Raw genomic sequence first — 24,729 nt, forward strand, 5'->3', positions numbered from 1 at the left:
AGGAAATCACACTACAAACTATCACTCTTGGGCACTTAAGGGAATAATGAATGTCATGGATATATTGGAATTAGTGGATATATGGAGGCTTAAATACCCTGACCTAGTGAGATATACATGGCGGAGGCTTAAACAAGCTCGTCGTCTTGATTACTTTCTTATGTTGGTCTTGTAACAAAATGTTGGGTGCTAATATTGCGTTGATGCATCCTTGACTATAGGGTACTAGCTACTACTAAGGTTACACAACATTTCCCGCATATGACAAAATCCCACGTTTTTGTTTCTGTTTCACACACACACCCATGGGCTTTTATGGGGAAAAAAATATGGTGAGGTCCTTACAACATGTACGTTTATTATACGTCGCACACAAGTGATGTAGGCTATTATCGGCATCATTATTATCATCACTTCCAGGTGGCACACAGCTAATGTGGTTGACTTCAACTGTATAGTGTACTTTAACAATGGGTTCAATCCTCCCTCGCATCAGTATCTTTTGTTGAGGAAAAAACTATTCACTACCGGTCCTTGATGCTCGATTCAAAAGGCATGTGATGAAGTGAAGTATTCTAAAAGTGTGGTAAGCCCAGTTGTGGAAAAATAACCTAATTGTCATACTTGAGTAAAAGTAAAGATACCTTAATAAGTAAAAGTCGCCCAGTAAAATACTACTTGAGTAAAAGTCTAAAAGTATTTGGTTTAAAAAATACTTAAGAACATTAAGGATCTCACCTCATTTATTCACATTGTATATAGATGTATTTTTCTACTGTATTATTGACTGTTTGTTTTGTTTATTCCATGTGTAACTCTGTATTGTTGTACATGTATGTGTCGAATTGCTATGCTTTATCTTTCCTGGTTGCAGTTGCAAATGAGAACTTGTTCTCAACTAGCCTACCTGGTTAAATAAATAAAAATATATTTTTTAAAGTATCGAAGTAAATGTAATTGCTAAAATACACTAAAGAATCAAAAGTAAAAGTATAAATCATTTCAAATACCTTATATTAAGCAGACCAGATGGCACGTTTTTATTATTTTTTAAATTATTTATGGATAGCCAGGGGAACACTCCAACACTCAGACATTATTTACAAGCGAAGCATTTGTGTTTAGTGAGTCCGCAAGATCAGAGGGAGTAGGGATGACCAGGGATGTTCTCTTGATAAGTGCATGAATTGGCCAACTTTCCTGTCCTGCTAAGCATCCAAAAGGTAACGAGTACTTTTGGGTGTCATGGAAAATGTATGAAGTAAAACATTCATTATTTTCTTTGTGAAGTAAAAGTTGTCAAATAAATAAAGAGTAAAGTACATTATAGATACCCCCAAAAACGAATTTACTAGTACTTTAAAGTATTTTTACTTAAGTACTTAACACCACTGGTTAAGCTTACATGTAAGTGTAGTCTATATAAGAATATAGCCTACACGAATGTCTCCTCGCCAGGAAAGGGTGTAAATTAATCACTCTGTGGGTAGGCTCCCCCAGGCTTTCACCTCACCGGCCTGAAAGCCGAGGCTACATATGGAATATGACCAAGGTGGTTAATGGGGTTCATCATGAATTGAGTTGTACCATACAAAGTCCCATATGCATTAGTAGGTTATAACATAAGCATGACACTATCTGATATGAATGAATGTAGGTTACAGCTGCAGTACGTTGGAGTTCCTATAGTAATCAGAGCATTAGATGACTTTGTCAAATAGATGTAATTCCTCATCTGCTACTTCTACAGCCAAATCTCTTCCTCCATTAAGACTGTCGTTTCAAGTCTTCTGGACTCACGCTAAAACTTCTCAAGAAAACTGCAATACTGCCATCTGTAGGATGATAACCAGAGCGCAACCTATAATCACTGTACACTGTACACTTTGTAATTCTCATTCTCATCCTGAATCAAATAACTCAGCAGATGATTATAAAAATCCATATAAAATGTTGTAGGTGTACATGTAATATAGCCTAGGCAATAGCAGTGTGTTTGTGTACAAAAGGCTGTGAAGTATTTGTAGTTAATCATATCAGTAATGTTAGTTCATATCAGAGCCCGAGCTCTGCCCACCGGGGAAGTGGAGCAGAGCATGCTGGGTGATCTCCAGCTCAGAGAAGATGATCAGCTCAGAGTAGTCAAGTGAGAGAAAGTTCCACCCATCCTTGTGTTTTCACCAGTTAGCTTTCGTTGTGTTAGCCAAGGCCAGTGTGGGTCCTTGTTGATATAACACACACACACACTTTGGTTGAAGCAAGTTGCCGTACCACAAGTGCCTTTGCCCATCCATACTACGCTGTGCGGTGCTGATCCGTGCCTGTGTATATTCAGCGTTATTAGACCACCTCAACTGGAATCCTACCTGTCTGTCATTTGTGCCCTTACCAGCACAATGGAGCGAACACATGAAGTAAAACCTAAAGAATATACAGTCCACCATGTCCTCACTTACAGTTTGTGGTGCAAGGCTGAAAGAGGTAGCTCTTGATTTAATTAATTCTTAATTTCCAAGCTGTAGGCTACGTCCCTTTTCATCACACTGACACAGTACTTGTGAGATGGGAACCCTTGCCACAATCTGTGACAATTACATGGACTAGGCACTTTAGAGAGCAATTTGAACAGTCAGTCAAATACACTTGAAAGTTGCCTGGATGATCAGAATGTGCTGTTGGACTCATGTATGTTCAGGAGGCTTCCATGAACAAGTGTTGGAACACGCCCAACTATGTCAACGATTTAAATTTGCTGATGCAGAACTTGTTCCAGGATATAATCACTGCCACCTGTCGAGGTTAGCATAGGGCTAACATTTTAATCTGATGGGACCAGCTTCAATTTAGCGTTCTGTCAGGTGCAAGTAAATTAACGATTTGAATTGGCTGATACACATTTTGAGCCGGAGAAACGGTTTCAATTTAAATGGTTGCTTATGTCCGCAAGTATGGCCCCCCAGCACTCACAGAATGTCTTCAAAACAATACAACAGTACCTCCAGTCTGGTGTCAATCACTATCAACAGATATGAGAATAATCCAGAACATTCAGCATCAAGTCTAGTGACCATCAACTGCACCTCAAGTAGAGTAAGTATGTGTATTAGAGAAACTCCAAATATGCTAAACATTGTATTGATCACTTAGCTAAATATGAACTTTGGTCATCTTAAATGTCCCCATTACAGTAAAGATAAAAAGGAAAGACTGGCAGCAAATGGTGATTATGCATTTAGAAGTTGTACAAATATCCACCAAAGTGAATACAGAGGATTTACACCCTTGTTAGTTATAACTTCCCAGGCTAGATTGAGCCAGAGAAGTTTGGATGGGTTATGTAACAGCAGCACAGGCGAAGCATGCGCTTACGCTTCAATTTGCGATTTTAGACCACAGCTTTTATAGAGCACATGTTTTCTACAACACTGGTTTTACAAAGCACTGGTTTTATTTGTTGGCTGGGTTGATGATCTTGCCCATGAAGAGAATACTCTTGGTCTCCTGGTCCATCACAATGACCATGAACGGACGGTTGAACTTCAACACAGGGGTGCTTCGGAAGGAGAGGGGCATGATGACCACACCTGTAGCAGCTGCTGCAGTCGCTCCAGCCTCATCCACATCCAAGGAGGCCTGGTGCGCCACCTGAAAGCAACCACACAATGCAGTCTGATGTACAGTAGATAGGCCTAGTTCACATGGTTCACATACAATATGTTCTAGGGCAGTGATTCTCTTGGGACCCACAGAGAGCTTTCAGAGGCTCCCTGAAAAAGTGAATGAATTGAAAATAACAGCAATATTGAGGCCAAAATGTATCATATTTCATGGAAGAATTGATTGACAGGCATTAAAACATTGAGAGTGAAAATGTTCCATACCTCTGAAACAGCCACCTTCAGATCCTCTGATATTCCACTGAAGTCAGCTCCATTACTGAATATGTCCGGCATTCCCATTCCACTCAGGACGTCCTTGAGGGAGTATGTTGTGGTGACAGACATCTTGGGAACATGCACCTGGTATTCCCTAAAGACAAAATTGGACAGGAAGAAGATTTTACTTGCAATGCTTGTGATATGTGGTTGTTTCACCCACCCAACGTTCATTAGTTCTATGAGAGTGATGCGTCCTGATTGAGACAGGTCATACCTGGCCTTCATCCACCTGTGCCACTTGGTGATGTGGTTCTGACCTATGGCCTCCTCCAGACTGGCGAGTCCGTTCTCTGGTAGCGCCAGCATCATTGACACTGACTCGTTGTAGTGGAGCTGCAGGATACTGGTGGAAATCTCCTGGTCGTAGTAGACGGAGAACCTCTTCTTCACGCTCATCATCTGGACCGGAACAGTGGTGTTGTCATCCACATGGAATGTGTCCTCCTTTGTGTTTTTAGAGTCAAATGGAATCTCCCATTTTCCTTGAGAATTAGAAAATCGTCAAATATTATGATGATGATTAAAGGTTACCAGACTAAAAGCGGTAAATCTGAGGCCAAAAAAAATCTAATCTGAGGGAGACCTGGCAAGATTCAGCAGGAAATACCGCCAAAAAGTACAGTGGCCTCATTAATACCAACACCAGAGACGAAAATACACATTGGCAGAGTTAGAAGGAATTACATATGTCCACAAGGTCTGCATCAATCAAATACGTGAACGTCATTACATTTTTTGCTTATTGTTTTTTTTTTATCTTATAGTTTGAAAAATCCTCTTACCTTTGAAGTATATGTAGCTGAGGAGATACATGACAGTGGTTGGGTCCAGATCTTTGACTAACTTGTCTATCTTGCCTCGAGTCTTTTCCCCCACGTATTTATTGATCGTGTCGATGGCCTCGGCCGTGTTGGTGAAGTCGACAGTGAAACCCTCAGAAAGGTAAAAGCGCTTCATGTCCTTGAGGAACTCAGGGTGTGGTTTGAAGGTGTTGTGCAGGAAAAGTGCACTTCCTATGGAGAGGTCCACTCCGTTCTTCTGGTTGAGCTGTGTGAGTATGGTCTGGAAAGCCTGGTCCACCTGTTCTTGTGTCATTAGGCTGCTGTTGAAGCCCAGACCAGTGAAGAGCTGCTGGTGGGTCTGACCCCTGGCCCCCACGGACAGAGCAGCCAGGGCCAGGGACACACTCAGTGGGGAGAAGAACACATTTTTGCCCTGGTTGTCAGGCTGAACCACCAGCTGCTTGTACAGGCTGAAGGCAAACCCCCCGTTACCTTGTATCACTGGTTTGGTGCCATTGTCACCGGGCTCAGGATGATGATGCCCGTGGTTGTGGTCTCGCCTGTGTTCATGGTCTCGCCTGTGGTCGTGGTCATTATCGCGCCCGTGATCATGATCAAGCCCCTGACCCTGGTGGTGGTCACCTCCGTGACCTTTGACCTCTCCTGGGCAGAGCACTGCCATGACGATCCACAAACACAAGACTGTCCTCATCTTGGTAACTATCACAAAGTTCAAAAACATAGCATTACTCAATCAATTTTGTTTCGATTACACAATAGTCACCACATTTAAAGGTAGATTCAGCAATATGACAAGAGGCACAAAAAAAAGTATAAGAAAGGTGTAATAACCAGTGGGTGGTAAATTACTGTTTAGAAATACATGATAGTTCAATTACCAGAGAAAAATTATACTTCCAAACTGATCACATCAAAATATTTCTTGAAGCATAAGCTTCACAGACACCACACATTATTAACAGTCACACTTTTACATCACTCTGTACCCATGAGGTGGACAAGTAAACATGGCAGGGTCTAGAACATTCCAGTGGAGACAAAGTCTTCATTGAATCAAAGAACACTGTATATCTCAAACCTGCCATTAAACTGTGTTTTTATCTTCCCATATCAGTTATCAAATTATGTTGTGTTTTTATTCTGAGGTCTCCAGCACTGGTCCAACAGAGACTAGCTTTTCAAAGTCTTATCATTTAATGTTTCTTGGAAAATATTTCTTGTTTTTATTCATTTTGGAAATCAGACATGTTTACTCCTAGTCAAGGTACATAATACCTTTAGTTGATCAATTAGTGGGTCTCACACCAGACAAATCCAGTGAACCATGTTTGGAGATTACAGTGCTATAGAGCCAGTGACCAGTAAAAGTCTTGCAGTGTAGAGATAGATAGCAGGACAGTACTCACCCCTATAGACAGCAGCTATGGGCTCTTTGTACCAAAATCTAGTCTATATACTGAGGATCGGGTGGTGTCCTTCATTTGGGATTGTCAGTGGTTGAACTTTGACATGTTTGTTTGGTACTGGTATGCCCCCATATTTGAACAGTGTAATGATTGCCTGCATAGAAGGAGTGCTGACCACAACATTGTTCATTTAGAATTGGCACAGGACACAAAAACTTGAAAAACATTTATATTGTAAACTACGGATATTGGACATCATCAATAATTAGTTGGATGATGACACGGAAAATGATAGCTATTGTGCAATATTGTTCTGTTGTAGGCTCTGTTGTTCTGTTACATTTAGTTATTTTATAGGACTGTGCAATTCATGTATGTTGTGGATTTTTTGTTGTGCATGGTAATATACAGTATATGTACCACCTTTCAAAAGTTTGGGTGTCACTTAGAAATGTCCTTGTTTTTGAAAGAAAAGCTACATTTTTGACCATTAAAATAACATCAAATTGATCAGAAATACAGTGTAGCCATTGTTAATGTTGTAAATGACTATTGTAGCTGGAAACGGAAGATTTTTAATGGAATATCTACATAGGCTTACAGAGGCCCATTAACAGCAACCTTCACTCCTGTGTTCCAATGGCACGTTGTGTTAGCTAATTGACCATTAGAAACCCCATTTGAATTATGTTAAAACAGCTGAAAACTGTTGTCCTGATTAAAGAAGCAATAAAATGGGCCTTCTTTAGACTAGTTGAGTATCTGGAGCATCAGCATTTTTGGGTTCGATTACAGGCTCAAAATGGCCAGAAACAAAGTCCTTTCTTCTGAAACTCGTCAGTCTATTCTTGTTCTTTACCTTCTAGGCAAAGATGAAAAGAAAGAGCCGTATCTCAGACTGGCCAATAAAAAGAAAAGCTTAAGATGGGCAAAAGAACACAGACACTGGACAGTGGAACTCTGAAACTCAGTCTGTTCTTGTTCGGAGAAATGAAGGCTATTCTATGTGTGATACTGCCAAGAAACTGAAATCTGTACAACACTGTGTACTACTCCCTTCACAGAACAGAGCAAACTGGCGCTAACCAGCCATTGAAACAAAGGAGAGATGGTTGCTGATAATGGGCCTCTGTTCGCCTATGTAGATATTCTAATAAAAAAAATCTGCCGTTTCCAGCTACAATAGTCATTTACAATATTAACAATGTCATGGACATTTCTAAGTGACCCCAAACTTTTGAACGGTTGTGTATATACACAGTACCTGTCAAAAGTTTGGACACACCTACTCATTCCATGGTTTTCTTTATTTTGACTATTTTCTACATTGTAGAATAATAGTGAAGACATCAAAACTATGAAATAACACATATGGAATAATGTAGTAACCAAAAAAAGTGTTAAACAAATCAAAATATAGTTTATACTTTAGATTCTTCAAAGTAGCCACCCTTTGCCTTAATGACTGTATATAAAGTTGAAGTCAGAAGTTTACATACACTTAGGTTGGATTCATTAAATCTCGTTTTTCAACCACTCAACAAATTTCTTGTTAACAAACTATAGTTTTGGCAAGTCGTTTAAGACATCTACTTTGTGCATGACAAAAGTAGTTTTTCCAACAATTGTTTACAGACACATTATTTAACTTAATTCACTGTATCACAATTCCAGTGGGTCAGAAGTTTACATACACTAAGTTGACTGTGCCTTTTAAACAGCTCGGAAAATTCCAGAAAATTATGTAATGGCTTTAGAAGCTTCTGATAGGCTAATTGACGTAATTTGACTAAATTGGAAGTGTACCTGTGGATGTATTTCAAGGCCTACCTTCAAACTCAGTGCCTCTTTGCTTGAAATCATGGGAAAATCAAAAGAAATCAGCCAAGACCTCAGAAAACAAATTGTAGACCTCCACAAGTCTGGTTCATCTTGGGAGCAATTTCCAAATGCCTGAAGGTACCACGTTCACCTGTACAAACAATAGTACGCAAGTATAAACATCATGGGACCACGCAGCCATCATACCGCTCAGGAAGGAGAGGCGTTCTGTCTCCTAGAGATGAACGTACTTTGGTGCGAAAAGTGCAAATCAATCCCAAAACAACAGCAAAGGACCTTGTGAAGATGCTGGAGGAAACGGGTATAAAAGTATCTATATCCACAGTAAAACAAGTTCTATAATCGATATAACCTGAAAGGCAGCTCAGCAAGGAAGAAGCCACTGCTCCAAAACAGCCATAAGAAAGCCAGACTACAGTTTGCAACTGCACATGGGGACAAAGATCATACTTTTTGGAGAAATGTCCTCTGGTCTGATGAAACAAAAATAGAACTGTTTGGCCATAATGACCATCATTATGTTTGGAGGAAAAAGGGGGAGGCTTGCAAGACAAAGAACACCATCCCAACCGTGAAGCACGGGGGTGACAGCATCATGTTGTGGGAGTGCTTTGCTGCAGGAGGGACTGGTGCACTTCACAAAATAGATGGCATCATGAGGCAGGAAATGTATGTGGATATATTGAAGCAACAACTCAAGACATCAGTCAGGAAGTTAAAGCTTGGTCGCAAATGGGTCTTCCAAATGGACAATGACCCCAAGCATACTTCCTAACAAAGTCAAAGTTTTGGAGTGGCCATCACAAAGCCTTGACCTCAATCCTATAGAAAATTTGAGGGTATAACTGAAAAAGCGTGTGCGAGTAAGGAGGCCTACAAACCTGACTCAGTTACACCTACTCTGTCAGGAGGAATGGGCCAAAATTCACCACACTTATTTGGGGAAACTTGTGGAAGGCTACCCGAAACGTTTGACCCAAGTTAAACAATTTAAAGGCACTTGCTACCAAATACTAATTGAGTGTATGTAAACTTCTGACCCACTAGGAATGTGATGAAAGAAAGAAAAGCTCAAATAAATCATTCTCTCTACTATTATTCTGACATTTCACATTCTTAAAACAAAGTGGTGATCCTAACTGACCTAAGACAGGGAATAAGTACTAGGATTAACTGTCAGGAATTGTGAAAAACTGAGTTTAAATGTATTTGGCTAAGGTGTATGTAAACATCTGACTTCAACTGTATGTATGGTGGTCCTCTGCGGCTCAATTGGTAGAGCATGGCGTATGCAACGCCAGGATAATGGGTTTGATTCCTGGGACCACCCATACAAAAAACATCTATGCATGACTAAGTTGCTTGGGTTAAAGCGTTTGTGAAATGGCATATTATTTATACCCATGTCTGGTACATTATACTGTTTAACAATGCAATAGTGAGCTACTATTTCATTGGCATGCTAAGAGCCAAACCACACTTCAGCAACATTTTAATCAATTAATTTCCTGCCATGGCACTACTCAGGAACTCAGGAATTTCATAGTGCCCATAACATGTTTGTAACACTGCAGTATAACAGAGAAATATACAGTATATATATATATATATTTTTTTTTTACCTTTATTTGACTAGGCAAGTCATTTAAAGAACAAATTCTTATTTTCAATGAAGGCCTAGGAACAGTGGGTTAACTGCCTTGATCAGTGGCAGAACAAAATCATTTTTTACCTTGTCAGCTCGGAAATTCGATCTTGAAACCTCTTGGTTACTAGTCCAACGCTCTAACCACTAGGCTACCTGCCGCCCATATTAACTTTAGTCAAGAGTCTGCACTGCTTATAGACTTTGCACTCCTTAACTATGTACATAACCATTATAGATTGAACAAAACAAATGTACTGTAGATTGCAAAAATACTTTCTTAGTTAAAAAACTATGTAAACAAGATTTACCTTACTGGAGTAAAAGTAACATGGATTTAACATGAAAGTTTGTTCTGCACTGTGTGTGTGTGTGTGTGTGTGTGTGTGTGTGTGTGTGTGTGTGTGTGTGTGTGTGTGTGTGTGTGTGTGTGTGTGTGTGTGTGTGTGTGTGTGTGTGTGTTTCTCCTGTGGCTGTAAACATTAGTATGAGTTTCAACACATCTGTTTCTGAACACATTGTCTCTTTTACTCTTCGAGATTCCAGCAACCGTTTGAGAAATCAAACTGCTTAGTCTTTCCCTGGGAAAACAAGACGACATAATAAAGTAAGATTTTGGAACATTAGAATACTGAGTGCCCTTTCATTCAGTTCCCATTGGCCCAATCATTCTGGTGTCTAATCACAAATCACTCTTTAAAAAAAACAGTTTAATTTTGAGTAGGTAAGTAACTTCATTTTTTGTAGGAGCAAACGTACCCATGAGTCTCTGTATTTCCATGGTTACATCCCCATACACATAATCCAGCAAGTCCTCCTTTGACTTCAATCCATCCAAAAAGACTAGAAACAAAGCATGAGTGACAAAGAAACAAACCTTATGGTAGCATCAGAAAGAATGATCTAAGGCAATAGCATGTTAACAGCATTGGAGTGAGGAGGAACAACGACTATCAGAAACATACCTGGCAAAGGAAGATCTTTATATCTTCTAAAAGAAAAACTCACCAATATCCGATACCATGTCTTCCATCTCTTGCCGGTTTTTCAGGTACCTTGGCCACACATATCCGTCAAAGTACCCTGGCAGGTCAGGGGGTGTATACACCCTCGAGCTGTCAATCACAGGAAAGGTGGGCCAAAGGCTTGTTCTTTTCATCAGCCACAGGTTATACAGTGGCCTAACATACCATAATTATATCCAAGCATTGCAATTATATCGGAGTAAAAATATATATATATTAGCCCCACCCTCTCCTCTCTTTGCAGACGTCATAAGGAATTTCAAGGAAGTATCTCTTGTCCATTAATTCGTTCAAGGGCCTGCCAATCAAAACATGAAACAAAAAGCCAGACAAATAATTATTCTCATCATGCAGACAACAGACAAAGGGCATAGATGGGGAGAAGGAGAGCGACACATAGGAGGAAAGATCAATTGTCTCTTAGTTACCCGTAGTTGAAGATCAAGAAGCCCTCGACGATGAGCACAAACACCTCCTCTCCTACGGAGCATTGTGTTCTCAGACTTTGAGATGCTAGGAATGAACCGGGGTCCTTCCGCCATGATTCAATCTTGCTCATCATTCTGTCCATGTGGAGAGCATCAAGCACTACAAATGTATCAGACAGTCAAGTTAAAAAGTGTTGAGTTCCAAATGAACACTAAGTTTTACTGACTCATGACTTATTTTTAAATGTAAACTTTGGTAATAGGTCACATTATTGTTTACATTTACAAATAAGTAATAACTCGATAAACTTACACTCAATGAGGTTAAACTTTTTTGATCTTCTGAAATGTATCTTCTTGCTGATAAAATAGAAAGAAACTCTTCCCCTACCATCATACTGCTTGAACCCATTGCTGTCCACAGCTATCACAGAGTCATCCTAAAGGGAGAGAGAGAAAGACATGACCACTGACACTGAGCCTCTTCTTCCCTATTCTCCTTAAAAACCTGACAGTCAAGAGAAGACCATGAAGAAGTGGAATTGAGGAGACATGAGGGAGAGGACCATGAAGAAGTGGAATTGAGGAGACATGAGGGAGAGGACCATGAAGAAGTGGAATTGAGGAGACATGAGGGAGAGGATCATGAAGAAGTGGAATTGAGGAGACATGAGGGAGAGGACCATGAAGAAGTGGAATTGAGGAGACAGGAGGGAGAGGACCATGAAGAAGTGGAATTGAGGAGACAGGAGGGAGAGGACCATGAAGAAGTGGAATTGAGGAGACAGGAGGGAGAGGACCATGAAGAAGTGGAATTGAGGAGACAGGAGGGAGAGGACCATGAAGAAGTGGAATTGAGGAGACAGGAGGGAGAGGACCATGAAGAAGTGGAATTGAGGAGACAGGAGGGAGAGGACCATGAAGAAGTGGAATTGAGGAGACAGGAGGGAGAGGACCAGGAAGAAGTGGAATTGAGGAGACAGGAGGGAGAGGACCATGAAGAAGTAGAATTGAGGAGATAGGAGGAGGAGGGAGAGGACCATGAAGAAGTAGAATTGAGGAGATAGGAGGGAGAGGACCATGAAGAAGTAGAATTGAGGAGATAGGAGGGAGAGGACCATGAAGAAGTAGAATTGAGGAGATAGGAGGAGGAGGGAGAGGACCATGAAGAAGTAGAATTGAGGAGATAGGAGGAGGAGGGAGAGGACCTTGAAGAAAGCATCCTGTGCTATGATGCAGCTGTTGGGGATCCGCAGGTGCAGACTACTGGACATGGTCGACTTCCCCCCATTGGTCATCCTGGAGACATGACAAGGTAAGATTCACAAATGACTGGAATCTTAAAATCAGGTGAAGATTTGAGATTCCAGCCTGACATACCAAGCGCAGGTTTCTCGGACACAGATTAAGCCATTGTCATTCAGTTGGATTTGTATACAAGGACTGGGTTTAATCTGTGTCAGACATACTCCAATTACTTTGAGTGGAGTGATGAGGTGTCGCGCCACAGGACAACCCTTTGGTGTGCAATGTGCATTGCTGAAATTTCCACCTGATTTGGCCATCATTATGCTAATAGTGTTTCCTTGGAACAGATCAATGCATATAACCCAGGGTAATTGTTTAGTTAAATTGTTGTCGAAAGGCTATCTTCTGTACATTTGTAGCATTGCCTTCAATGACTGATTCTCTATCTGTGGGTGTTGCCATATGGCCAAATCAAAAGTGAAAAAAAGTATTTATTCTAAAAAAAACATTTGCAATAAACTGTCTAAACAATTCTAAATGTAATGTGGTAACCTTCGATAATTTGAGGAAATTCAATTTAATGAACCATTCATTTCATGCAGGGGGGCCTTGAAGTTGTCCTCAGGTGTGTGACATCACAATTAATGCTAATATAAAAGGTTTAATGATTCTCAAATAGACAAAAATATTTTACTCATTACCAGTTACTTCTAATCATATTCTGGAATTTTAATTTAAAAAACAACTTCTTTGTAGAATGAGGATAAACAAATTGTCTCCCCCATTACATTTTGAGTAAGGTTCACAGTAATTTGACAAAAACCTAGATAATTAGTTTACTTGTGTATTATGATAATGTTACCTGCCTCATGCTTTATAATTATGTTTACATTATGTTCAAGACAAGACCTTTTTTCCCCCCATTTATTTATTGGTCTCACCCCATAGGACATGATGTCACACCGATGGACAATATACAACAGGCAGTCAAAGGTGATGGTTTAAACATAACATAAACACTTTCAGAATTTTCTGACCACTGTAAAATTCCAACTTCTAAACATCAGTAATGGATCCTCATTAAAAGGTTTTAAAGTGTACTCATTCCAATTGAAGGGCCTCGAAGGTGTCCTACGTTGTTATTTTTCATCACTACCTCCCCGAGTCCTGAGTGGGTCATTTTCTGTTGCCTTCCTTGGATGTGGTAGCAGTTTCTTAGGCTCCCTCCCTGGAATCGAACCCTGATTCCCCATTACACGTGGTCACCATGGTATGCACAGAAAGTACCATCAAAAGTTGATAGGGCAGACATTCAAATGAGATGTCAGCGCATCACCAGTCAAGGTTATACACTAGTCACCAGAAGCGTATGTATTAAGACTTGCATGGCTTAATCTTTTAGGCAAGACTGGCAGAATCACTCAGGTAGAACCCAACACTGAGGTCTACCTGGCCAAGCAGCGAGGTGCACATCTAGTGATGGAGGAGACCGAAGCGCACCCATGCACATGCAGTGGGAGGCCCCGACCTACCAACAGCCGAAGCCGTGGGAGCCGAGATGCCGCTTAAGGGGTGTTCTGTTGGAGGGTTGTTGGAGTATAACCCACAATGGAGCCAATAACAATGGGTCTCTGATGCTGGTCGGTAATAGGTTGTAGGTTGTAAATATTGCACTCAGAACCACATAAAATGATGAAAGTTGCAACGAAAAGGTCTTCCCCCTAAAAAACAACTAATCCATTTGAAAACAGCCTATGTGGCATCAATATGAGACATTTATTCTAGTGTCAAAATTGACAAAAGTGTAAATAGGATCATTTTGGTCATAGTCTCAACTAAAATGAGTTTGGAACCTCAGTGCATCACAATGAGTAAATTAAGGTTGGGTTTGGATTACAATTATATCAACAAATCATACCCCCCCTTTTCCAAGCTCCACTTGCAAATCGCCCCTCCGCTGTGTCGCTTCCCTTCACTTAGTGATCCATTGTTTCATCGCCCCCCCAACCAACGCGTTCAAAGGATCATGGCCACTTGAGACTGAAGAGCCCTATATGGATTGATCTTGCAGTGCATGCTTTCAGCAGGATGCACAGCCAACAACTATGGTTTGCATGCTCTGCCGAAGGACCCCATCATGCGGAGATAGGTGGTTGGAGTTCGTTGGTCCCCAGTGGTGGTGAGTATACCGGTAGCTAGACCATAGACTGCTGGTTATGTAGCTGGTTATGTACAGTGCCTTCAGAAAGTACTCGCACCCCTTGACTATTTCCATATTTGATATGTTACAGCCTGAATTTAAAATGGATTAAATTGAGCTTTGTTGTCACTGGCCAACACACACAATATCCCATAATGTCAAAGTCAAATAATATTTTTCGAAAAGATTACAAAACCTGAAATGTCTTGAGTCAAGTGTTCAACCGCTGTTGTTGGCAAGCCTAAATAGGTTTAGGATTAAAAATGTGCTTAACAAGTCACATGATAAGTTGCATGGACTCACTCTGGGTGCAATAACAGGGTAACATGGTTTTTGAATGACTACCGCACCTCTGTACTCTACACCACAAATACCTGGGAGGTTTTCCAATACATCACTTTAGCTATTGGTATAACTAACTAACTAACTTACATACATACATACATACATACATACATACATACATGCATGCATACATACATGCATACCAGTTGAAGTCGGAAGTTTACATACACTTAGGTTGGAGTCATCCAAACTTGTTTTTCAACCACTCCACAAACTTCTTGTTAAACAAACTACAGCTTTTGCAAGTGCATGACACAAGTAATTTTTCCAACAATTGTTTATAGACAGATTACTGATGGCATCAAATAGATGGCGTCATGAGGCAGGAACATTTTGTGGATATATTGATGCAACATCTCAATACATCAGTCAGGAAGTTAAAGCTTGGTCTCAAATGGGTCTTCCAAATGGACAATGACTCCAAGCATACTTCCAAAGTTGTGGAAAAATGGCTTAAGGACAACAAAGTCAAGGTATAGGAGTGGCCATCACAAAGCCCTGACCTCAAGCCTATAAAACGTTTATGGGCAAAAATGAAAAAGCATGTGCAAGCATGGAGGCCTTAAAAAACCTTTTTTTATGGCGGTTTTGGAGCAGTGGCTTCTTCCTTGCTGTGCAGCCTTTCAGGTTATGTCGATATAGGACTTGTTTTACTGTGGATATAGATACTTGTGTACCCGTTTCCTCCAGCATCTTCACAGGGTCCTTTGCTGTAGTTCTGGGATTGATTTGCACTTTTTGCACCAAAGTACGTTCATCTCTAGGAGACAGAACGCATCTCATTCCTGAGCGGTATGATGGCTGCGCGGCCCCATGGTGTTTATACTTGCGTACTATTGTTTGTACAGATGAACTTGGTACCTTTGGGCATTTGGAAATTGCTCCAAAGGTGAACCAGACTTGAGAAGGTCTACAAAAACATTTTTTAGGTCTTGGCTGATTTCTTTTGATTTTCCCATGATGTCAAGCAAAGAGGCACTGCGTTTTAAGGTAGGCCTTGAAATACTTCCACAGGTACACCTCCAATTGACTCAAACGATATCAATTAGCCTATCAGAAGCTTCTAAACCCATGACATTATTTTTTTACATTTTCCGAGCTGTTTAAAAGCCACAGTCAACTTACTGTATGTAAACTTCTGACCCACTGAAATTGTGATGCAGTGAATTATAAGTGAAATAATCTGTCTGTAAACAATGGTTGGGAAAATTACTTGTCATGCACAAAGTAGATGTCCTAACCGACTTGCCAAAACTATAGTTTGTTAACAATACATTTGTGGAGTGGTTGAAAAAAAAGTTAATGACGCCAACCTAAGTGAATGTAAACTTCCGACTTCAACTGTAGCTTGATGCTACCCTCAACAGGAAAGTAGCTTTCTTTCACTGTTGTAACGCAACACATACACACAGAGTTTGGATGTTTTACCTACAGTATGATTTTGTTTCATTTCTAATCTGAATGGATGGACTGGCAACCTATTACTGTGTAATATAATTTACAAACATTGTGAATATTTAGTTGGAGAGAGTATTGAATGCTGGCATACACGTGTGTACAATTGTGAAGTGTTGTCACTACAGTAAAACTCAAACTTTTCTCAGGTTCCTAATTCAATTGGTAGAAATATTATCCTATAGCTAATTGACCTTGGAATCTATCATTTATTACCACAAATGGTACAATTTGGATTTAAGTGTTTGGTACCCAAGTCTGTACATATTATCTGCAAAGGTTCTGTGTCCCCCCACTCTACAATTACAATACAAGCCTACTGCTAATGTGAGTTTATGCAGTTCCAACAATCCAAAAGGATGGCAGCCTACCCAATCCTGCTATATTGCACGTAACCAGAACAGTATTACCTGCAAAGCATGTGATCTAGGCTGCCACCCTTTGGATTATGTTGGAACTGCACAGTGTGCACAGCATGACAAGCTCACATTAGTTAGCAGTAATGTGACTAACATCAACATTAGGCTTTTTGTTTGTTTTTATTGCCAATGAAATCTTGTACATTGTTTATGAAAACATTGCAACAAAATAATGATAAATACTTTTCAAAAATGTTTCTTCATGGAAAATGACCATCTAGTTATGCACTTGTAATTTGTATTGCTAGTAGATTTGTTTTATTAACAGTAGCTACGAAATTACCTAACACCATATTCCATTGGTTTACTGACCTAAATCCATTTAAATAATATTAAGAAGTGTTTATTATTTGGTGTCAGAAGAGCACAGAGCATGAAAGCACCATGTCTTCAGGGCTGAGCCCCAGATGTTCTGGTTGTTCCTGCTTGTATAGCTACACCTTTACTGTTTTTTCTGCTCTGAGCAAATAAGAGTATCTGCTTTTATGCCACGTCGGTAGCCATGAAGTGCTTTGAAAGGTTGGCCATGGATCACAACACCATCATTCCGGAAAACCGAAACCCACTCCAATTCATAATGACAAAGCAAAAACAGTTTACAAATGTTTACTAAAAATAAAGAAATATCACATTTACATAAGTCTTCAGACCCTTTGATCAGTACTTTGTTGAAGCACCTTTGGCAGCGATTACAGCCTCGTGTCTTGTTGGGTATGACGCTACAAGCTTGGCACACCTGTATTTGGGGAGTTTCTCCCACATAGCTATTTTCAGGACTCTCCAGAGATGTTAGGTCGGATTCAAGTCCGGGCTCTGGCTGGGCCACTCAAGGACATTCAGAGACTTGTCCTAAAGCCACTGTCGCATTGTCTTGGCTGTGTGCCTAGGGTCTTTGTCTTGATGGAAGGTGAACCTTCGCCCCAGTCTGAGGTCCTGAGTGCTCTGGTGCAGGTTTTCATCAAAGATCTCTCTGTACTTTGCTCCGTTAATCTTTTCCTCAATACTGACTAGTCTCCCATTCCTGCCACTGAAAAACATCCCCACAGCATAATGCTGCCACCACCATGCTTCCGCGTAGAGATGGTGCCAGGTTTCTTCCAGATGTGACGCTTGGCATTCAGGCCAAAGAGTTCAATCTTGGTTTCATCAGACCAGAGAATCTTGTTTCTCATGGTCAGAGTCCTTTAGGTGTCTTTTGGAAAACTCCAAGCGGGCAGTCATGTGTCTTTTCCTGAGGAGTGGCTTCCGTCTGGCCACCCTACTATAAAGGCCTGAATGGTGGAGTGCTGCAAAGATGGTTATCCTTCTGGGAGGTTCTCCCATCTCCACAGAGGACCTCTGGAGCTCTCTCAGAGTGACCATCGGGTTCTTGGTCACCCCCCTGACCAAGGCCCTTCTATCCCGATTGCTCAGTTTGGCCAGACAGCCAGCTCTAGGAAGAGTCTTGGTAGTTCTTAACTTCTTCCATTTAAGAATGATGGCGGCCACGGTGTCCTTGGGGACCTTCAATGCTGCAGACATTTTTTTTGGTACCATCTCGGAGCTCTACTGACAATTCCTTAAACCTCATGGATTGTTTTTTTTCTCTGATATGCACTGTCAAATGTGGGACCTTATATAGACAGGTGTGCGCCTTTCCAAATCATGTCCAATCAATTGAATTAACCACAGGTGGACTCCAATCAAGTTGTAGAAACATCTCAAGGATGATCAATGGAAACAGAATTCACCGGAGCTCAATTTCGAGACTCATAGCAAAGGGTCTGATTACTTATGTTATTTATATATGTTTTCTAATTTTTTTTAATCTTTAATACATTTGCTAATATTTCATTATGGGGTATTATGTGTAGATTGGCATATGGTTCTGCTGTTTTGGGCGATTGGTATAGTTTACCGCACTCACTGCTTGTAGATCATATTATATATTGACACTTTCTTGGGCAGTGAGCTAACATGAAGGAGCAGAGCCTATATATAGAGATATATATATAATAATTAAAAATGTATATTTGCCAAGACTTTATTCATTATTCATGCATTATTCATTCCTTAATAAATGGCAAATCATATTTCTATGTGGCGTTTCCTTTCTGAAATAAAATGATTCCTGTTCGGAATGGGAATCGATTTCCCACCTCAGCCAATTAGACGATAGTAGCAATCACGCCTGCCTTATTTGGCAGTCTATTTAAAATTACCGGTTCTGGTCACACATCCTGCTTCTAGAATGCATTTGCTTCTTTTACTCCCACCATCACCCCAGCCTCCACCTGTTAAGTTGTTTTCCTGTTGGGGGATTGTTCTAGCTTACTGCGCTTGCTGTTTTTATGTAATTTTATACATTTACGCTTTGATTGGGCAGTGAGGTACCCTGAAGGAGCAAAACCTATGTTGCCAATACTTGCATTGTTCATTCTTTAATAAATGTTTACATATTTTTACAGGCTGTTTCCTTTCTGAAGAATGATTAATGGCAGAAAGAGGAAGTCTGTTCTGTATGCTTTATGTGAAGTCTCTTCCTACTCAAGTGCAGCTGGGACATGTGTACTATCTTGTCAGAGCTGTTGTAAGCGGTCTTTACAATGTTCTTGCTGTAAAATGTTTGGACATGTAAGAAGTGTCTACAGACGGGAAAAGCTGAGATGTGGGGGGGGGGGGGTCACTATGAAAGAGATTTCACATGTTTAGTGTTAGAGAATGACCAGGAAGCAAAATGTTGTAATTTATAGTGGTGAACAAAATCAGGGAAGTTGAGAGAGTCTCCTATGGGGAGGCTGTCAAAAAGGTAGAACGATGGAGTATCTCTGAAGGTCTGACGGCAGTGAAAACCGGTAGGCCTACACTGCAGCCTGAGTATCACCGGCAGGACCCACAAATTGTTCATGTGAAGAAAGTAGATTGTGTCATTTATAGAAATGGTGAAAAACCGAACTGCACTAGTACGAAAGAAGTCAAGAAAGCTCAATGATCAACATTGTTTCTGCAGCTGAACTCTGGGATTAAAACTATTTACATCTGAGGAGCTACATGGAGTCTTGTCTCGTGCGGTCACACCCTCTCAGACCCCAGAGCCTGAGCAGGGTATTTGAGTTTCCTAATTACTTAAGGAGTGGGAATGTATATTTTTGGGGTTAATACTTTTTTTGTAGTTGTGTGGATTAAAAGGGAACTGCGCACCCGCTGATTTGGCCTGGTCTTTTGGCTTGCTCCTCAAGAAATGCTGACGCCATGACAGAAGCCAAATGTGAGTTGGCTTGGGGGTGTGGTTTGATTTGGGTGTGTCCTTGCCATCACCAAGACACATCCATCTGTCAGCACCTTGCCCGCAAAAAGCGGTTTTCCCCCACTCAATAGATGGATTAGCTGACGTCATGAAAACGATGCACTCACTTCAATGGGGCAGAAGTCTGAGTTTTTGTGATTATGGATGGCAAGATAGCTACCAACCATAACAAGAAACTCCCATGTGGGGAATCGTAAATTACTCGTTTCAGCGAGTAATTCAGCAGTTTTATCTTGTTCTTGATAACATGTCTTGTTGAGGTGTTTTGACAGATTTCATGTCAATGCTAATATGGCAAAAACTCGCTAGCTAACCAACAACTAACGATGTATAAATGTTTTCAATAAACATTGGAGACTAAATAGTTTACATGTGGTCAACAATCTAAAACAAAGCCGTCTGTTTTGCCCCACAGTTGAGCACGCCTCGGTTTTGATGTTAAACACCCATCCCGTCTATCACAACAAAAAACATCTCTAGGTTGAGTTCAATAACTACAGGCAGATGTATGGTGAGATGCCGGATGAAGCTTTGAATAGGTCAGTAGCCTACAGAGTAATATGAGAATGCAATTGCTGAATTTATGTAGATATTCAAAAGTAAGTGTTTTGATCTTTCAAATGTAGTAACAGGTCCATGTATAATAAATAACCCTTCGCATAATACCATAGAAGCCGTGTTCTGCTAATATAATGTGTACTAGTCATCTTTCATTGTCTTTCCCAGCCGATACAGATACTGTGCCTATCGACATTTTGTCCGGTGTTAATGGGTCCATCTTGGCAAAGATATCAGAGTGGTCATACCTTCCTGTGTAGTGTCCTATATACAACAGGAGTTCCCTGATCCTGGTGAAGAATACAAAGGGTTTCTTCCTACCATTCAATTCAATAATCAAAAAAGACAATACAAGTAAACGATGGTATTATAATTTTACAAGACACGAGTGCCAGTTCTCTCTCTCTCTCTCCATTCAGAGACATCAGTATCAAGCTCATTTGTCTGTCTGGACCTCATCACATCACCTTACAAGTCTCCATGTACTGGTTCCATACATGTTTCTGTGAACACATACACACAGTTACTTTTCTATTACCAGTGGCAGTTAGTACATGTTTGTGTGTCAGATATTACCTATCCTTTGTTGAAGTCTGAACAAGTCAGATAAAACCTACCTAATTCTGACCTCCCCATCGATGACCATTGGTGAGCAGGCAAGAGGTGAGGCTGGAGTTGAGGTCTTTTCCAGAGCCGCATTGATGGGCATAGCAACGTAGATCAGCTCCTGGCCTCTCATCAAAGATACTGGTCGCACGCACGCACACACACACAGAAATGAAATCGAATGGTGAACACAGCAATCAGGCTGGTTCCAACCAGGCTAGGTTATGCCCTGGACATTACATGCATCTATGTAAATAAGCCACAAATAATGTCAGTTTACATAAAGTATCTATCAAATGCCAAGTGGCAAATTGAATTTTGTTCTTTAGAAATGGACAAAGCTTTTTTCTAATGCACTTCACAACAGAAATGACTACTAGTTGTATCTGCTTGGCTGGGGTTATTAGCCTAATTATTTATCAAGATGGGTATATTTGAATACAACTTTTCACATAATTCACATTATTTGTCATTGTTGATGAAGCCGTCAGTATCATCAGGGCAGTAACTCAAGTCACTATCAGAGGCCTCCTGTCCTTTTCATAGGAGTCAAGAGACTGACAACCGAGGAAAGATCACAGGAATATTTCAAAGTTTTTTTTTTGTTTTTTTTGTTTTTAACTAGGCAAGTCAGTTAAGAACAAATTCTTATTTACAATGGACAGCCTATCCCGGTCAAACCCAGATGACACTGGGCCAATTGTGCACCGCCCTATGGGACTCCCAATCATAGCCGGATGTGATTCAGCCTACTTGTGTCGCATAACACACTTTTATTCCAAGATCTTGCTGACAAGCTGTGAAAATAGAAAGTGAACAGTGAATGAAATGATTGAGGTTGCTAAACCATTGCAATCACATTGATGGACATGTTACAATACCCACCTTTGCTCCTTCTGGTAGGTCCCAGCATCCGTTAATGACCAGGGGATCAGTCTGGCACCCAACTGTGCACTTTGTCGAAAAGAAAAACAGTGTCAACGATTGTCATCATACCTCAATTATAAACATAGCTCGAGAAACAACTTAAATCTTGTTTGGAAGCTAATGTTGTGTTTTACAGATGTAGACTGACTGACTCCAGATTAGATTACATTCAGGCCAGTGACACCATTAGACTATGCAACCAACTGTGACATGTTTTGCTATGGCCTTGGGTTGGTTTGAATTTGTTGCTGCTAGTTAGTACACTGTTGTAGTCAGACATGAGTATCACCATAACTGCAGCCAATATTTATTTGTGCCCTAGAGTCTAGGCATGGGTTGCATCTCGTTGTGACTATTTCCTCTAAATTACACAACATTAGAGTGCATTGGAAATACGATGAAATTGCTAAAGTAGGCATATAATTTGTAGGAATCAACTTTGCCATATTATGTAGTCGTCAATTTTACCTTAAAGACAAAAATAACTAGCAATGCTAATGTTAGCTAGCTAAAATACAGTGGTCCCCTCAATCTTTGCTTGCTGGCTAAAGTCAATCGGGCGACAACACAATCATTACTTCTTTGAAATGTCATTGTTTTTCCATGCCAAATCAAAGTTGCATTGAGGTAGGCTAATGTTAGCCAGCTAGCTAGTTGGTAGCCTGCTGCTAGCTAACTTCAGCTACATAACCAGCAGTCTATGGTCTAGCCACCAGTATACTCACCACCACTTGGGACCAACGAACTCCAACCACATATCCCGCATGATGATAGGGTCCTTCGGCAGGGCATGCAAACAATGGTTGTTGGCTGTGCATCCTGCTGGAATTATGCATTACATGGTCAATCCGTATAGGGCTTTTACATCTCAAACCAAAGGCCGTGTTCCTTTGAACGCGTTGTTTGGGGGCGATGAAACAACAACAGTGCCCCATTAAATGAAGGGAAGCGAAGTGGGCGGAGGGGCGATTTGCACGTGGAGCTTCGCAAAAGGGGGAATGATTTGTTGACATAATTGTAATCCAACCCCAACCTTAATTTACTCATTGTGGTCCACTGAGGATCAAAACTCTGTTTGATACGAGACTGACTATGACCAAAACTATTTACATTTTGGTTTTTAGTGGCAGACGTTCTTTAAATGATAATTTCCCCTTCCTTGTATGGAATTTACTTTTCATTTGTACATTTTTTCACTCCTGTCCAGTTAGTGGTGACAATATACATTTTGTGTGTAGTTCTTCATACAGCTGAAAGAAGAATCACATAGAGACCAAAAGTAATGGCTTCTTCTTGTATTCACTAATGGTGATTAACTCCACTATGGCTAGTTGGCCAAAGCCTATGGGGAAATGAACGGTGGTTTTGTAGTTTGTTTTATTATAAACCCCGAAAATATGGTCTGCATTTAACACACGTTCAGAATATTTTATACATGTTGTTCTATTAGATAACCTTCATGAGTTAACGCCTCTGTGTGCCTTTTGAAGCGTTCGTGTCATCAAAATAAGCACATAAAGCAAAAAGGCTTCATAATTCAAAACGTATAACATATCCCCCCAAACCTGTGTTATGCTGCGTTCAAATTGTCAGAAACTCCATGTTAAAACGAACATTAAGTTATTTGCGTAGATAGAACATACTATTGATTGATTCTGATAACGCCCAAGTGGGAAACTCGGGATCCGACTCTTCCGCCTCAGTTATTAAATCAAAAGTTTCCGAGTTTCCGACATGAACTGAACGCGGCATTTAACGTTTATCCCAAAACCCACATCATTTTGACCATAGGAATGGCTGAACGAAGCAGAGGTTTCATGTCCGGTTTTTAGGACTACATTGTGTCACACCATGTGGACATTGATTTTGACGATAACATGTAATCAATCAGAACTATTTGGAAATATCATGACTGGACTAGACCTACTGTTAGGGACTAGGATTACTGTTTCTTGAAATAGATGTCATAAGTACAAGAGTAGGTGAAGGAAATGTTATTAATGTTTTCTTTAAGTTCCATAATCTTACACGGGACAGTCAAACCATTGCATAATTACCGCGTTGGTTCAAAATAGTAAGAAAATAAATACACTGCATGAAGTGTAATAAACACACAAAGCTTTTAGTAATATGTCACAATTTTAACCAATTTAAATTGTTTGCCATTATGGACCAAAAAAAGGGGGCGTCACGTCAACTACCCCAATGGCCAAAAGAAAAGCCCAAAAGAATGCAGCTACATTTCAGATGTAATGGTCCGATTGAATGGTCGTGATTCTGAAATAATAAGGTTTCGTCTCACAATTTCAGATCAGATTCAAATAATAGCACTTACATTAACACTTACCCTCCAATTCCAACGACAAGGGTCCTCATGGCTGAAACTAGTTGGGAGGTTGTGAAATTGTCCCGTTGAATGCTGACACATAAACCTCCTCTTGTAGAATTGAGAGAAATTTTAAAACAGGGGTAATTTTAGAGTACTTTTATGAAAGTACTGATAGTGGTTCCGCTATTCCACAGCAGGACGAAGGATTCGCGATCCTGCATTAATACGTCATCATTTAAAGGGCTCCACGATGCACGACCCCTGGCTGC

At 40.5% G+C, this 24,729-nt stretch overlaps 1 protein-coding gene across 2 annotated transcripts; it reads right to left on the bottom strand.

Annotated features, from left to right (window-relative positions):
- Nucleotides 1–3,086: 3,086 nt before the first annotated feature.
- LOC135514318 (alpha-1-antitrypsin-like) lies at nt 3,087–24,658 on the bottom strand. Of its 2 annotated transcripts, XM_064937711.1 has the most exons (12): nt 22,090–22,132; nt 21,216–21,345; nt 12,296–12,386; nt 11,479–11,527; nt 11,088–11,247; nt 10,886–10,957; nt 10,643–10,749; nt 10,394–10,477; nt 4,721–5,440; nt 4,153–4,420; nt 3,882–4,029; nt 3,087–3,645 (listed from the first exon to the last, which is right to left on the bottom strand). In XM_064937711.1, exons 1-12 carry the CDS (start codon nt 22,115–22,117, stop codon nt 3,448–3,450), a joined length of 2,055 nt encoding a protein of 684 aa, XP_064793783.1. In that variant the 5' UTR covers nt 22,118–22,132; the 3' UTR covers nt 3,087–3,447. The 2 variants fall into 2 exon arrangements, with proteins under 2 accessions (XP_064793783.1, XP_064793784.1); XM_064937712.1 differs by lacking the exons at nt 21,216–21,345; nt 22,090–22,132 and adding an exon at nt 24,479–24,658.
- Between the last annotated feature and the right edge of the window lie 71 nt (nt 24,659–24,729).

This window comes from Oncorhynchus masou, chromosome 25 (assembly GCF_036934945.1).
Source record: "Oncorhynchus masou masou isolate Uvic2021 chromosome 25, UVic_Omas_1.1, whole genome shotgun sequence".
Classification (NCBI taxonomy): domain Eukaryota; kingdom Metazoa; phylum Chordata; class Actinopteri; order Salmoniformes; family Salmonidae; genus Oncorhynchus; species Oncorhynchus masou.

Coding starts and splice junctions, on each gene's coding strand:
- LOC135514318 (XM_064937711.1), bottom strand. CDS start 22,117: ATGCTGGGACCTACCAGAAGGAGCAAAG. Junction 10,750..10,885: donor GTCTGCAAAGAGAGGAGAGG/GTGGGGCTAATA, acceptor TGTGATTGACAG/CTCGAGGGTGTATACACCCC. Junction 10,478..10,642: donor AGACATGGTATCGGATATTG/GTGAGTTTTTCT, acceptor CTTTGTTTCTAG/TCTTTTTGGATGGATTGAAG.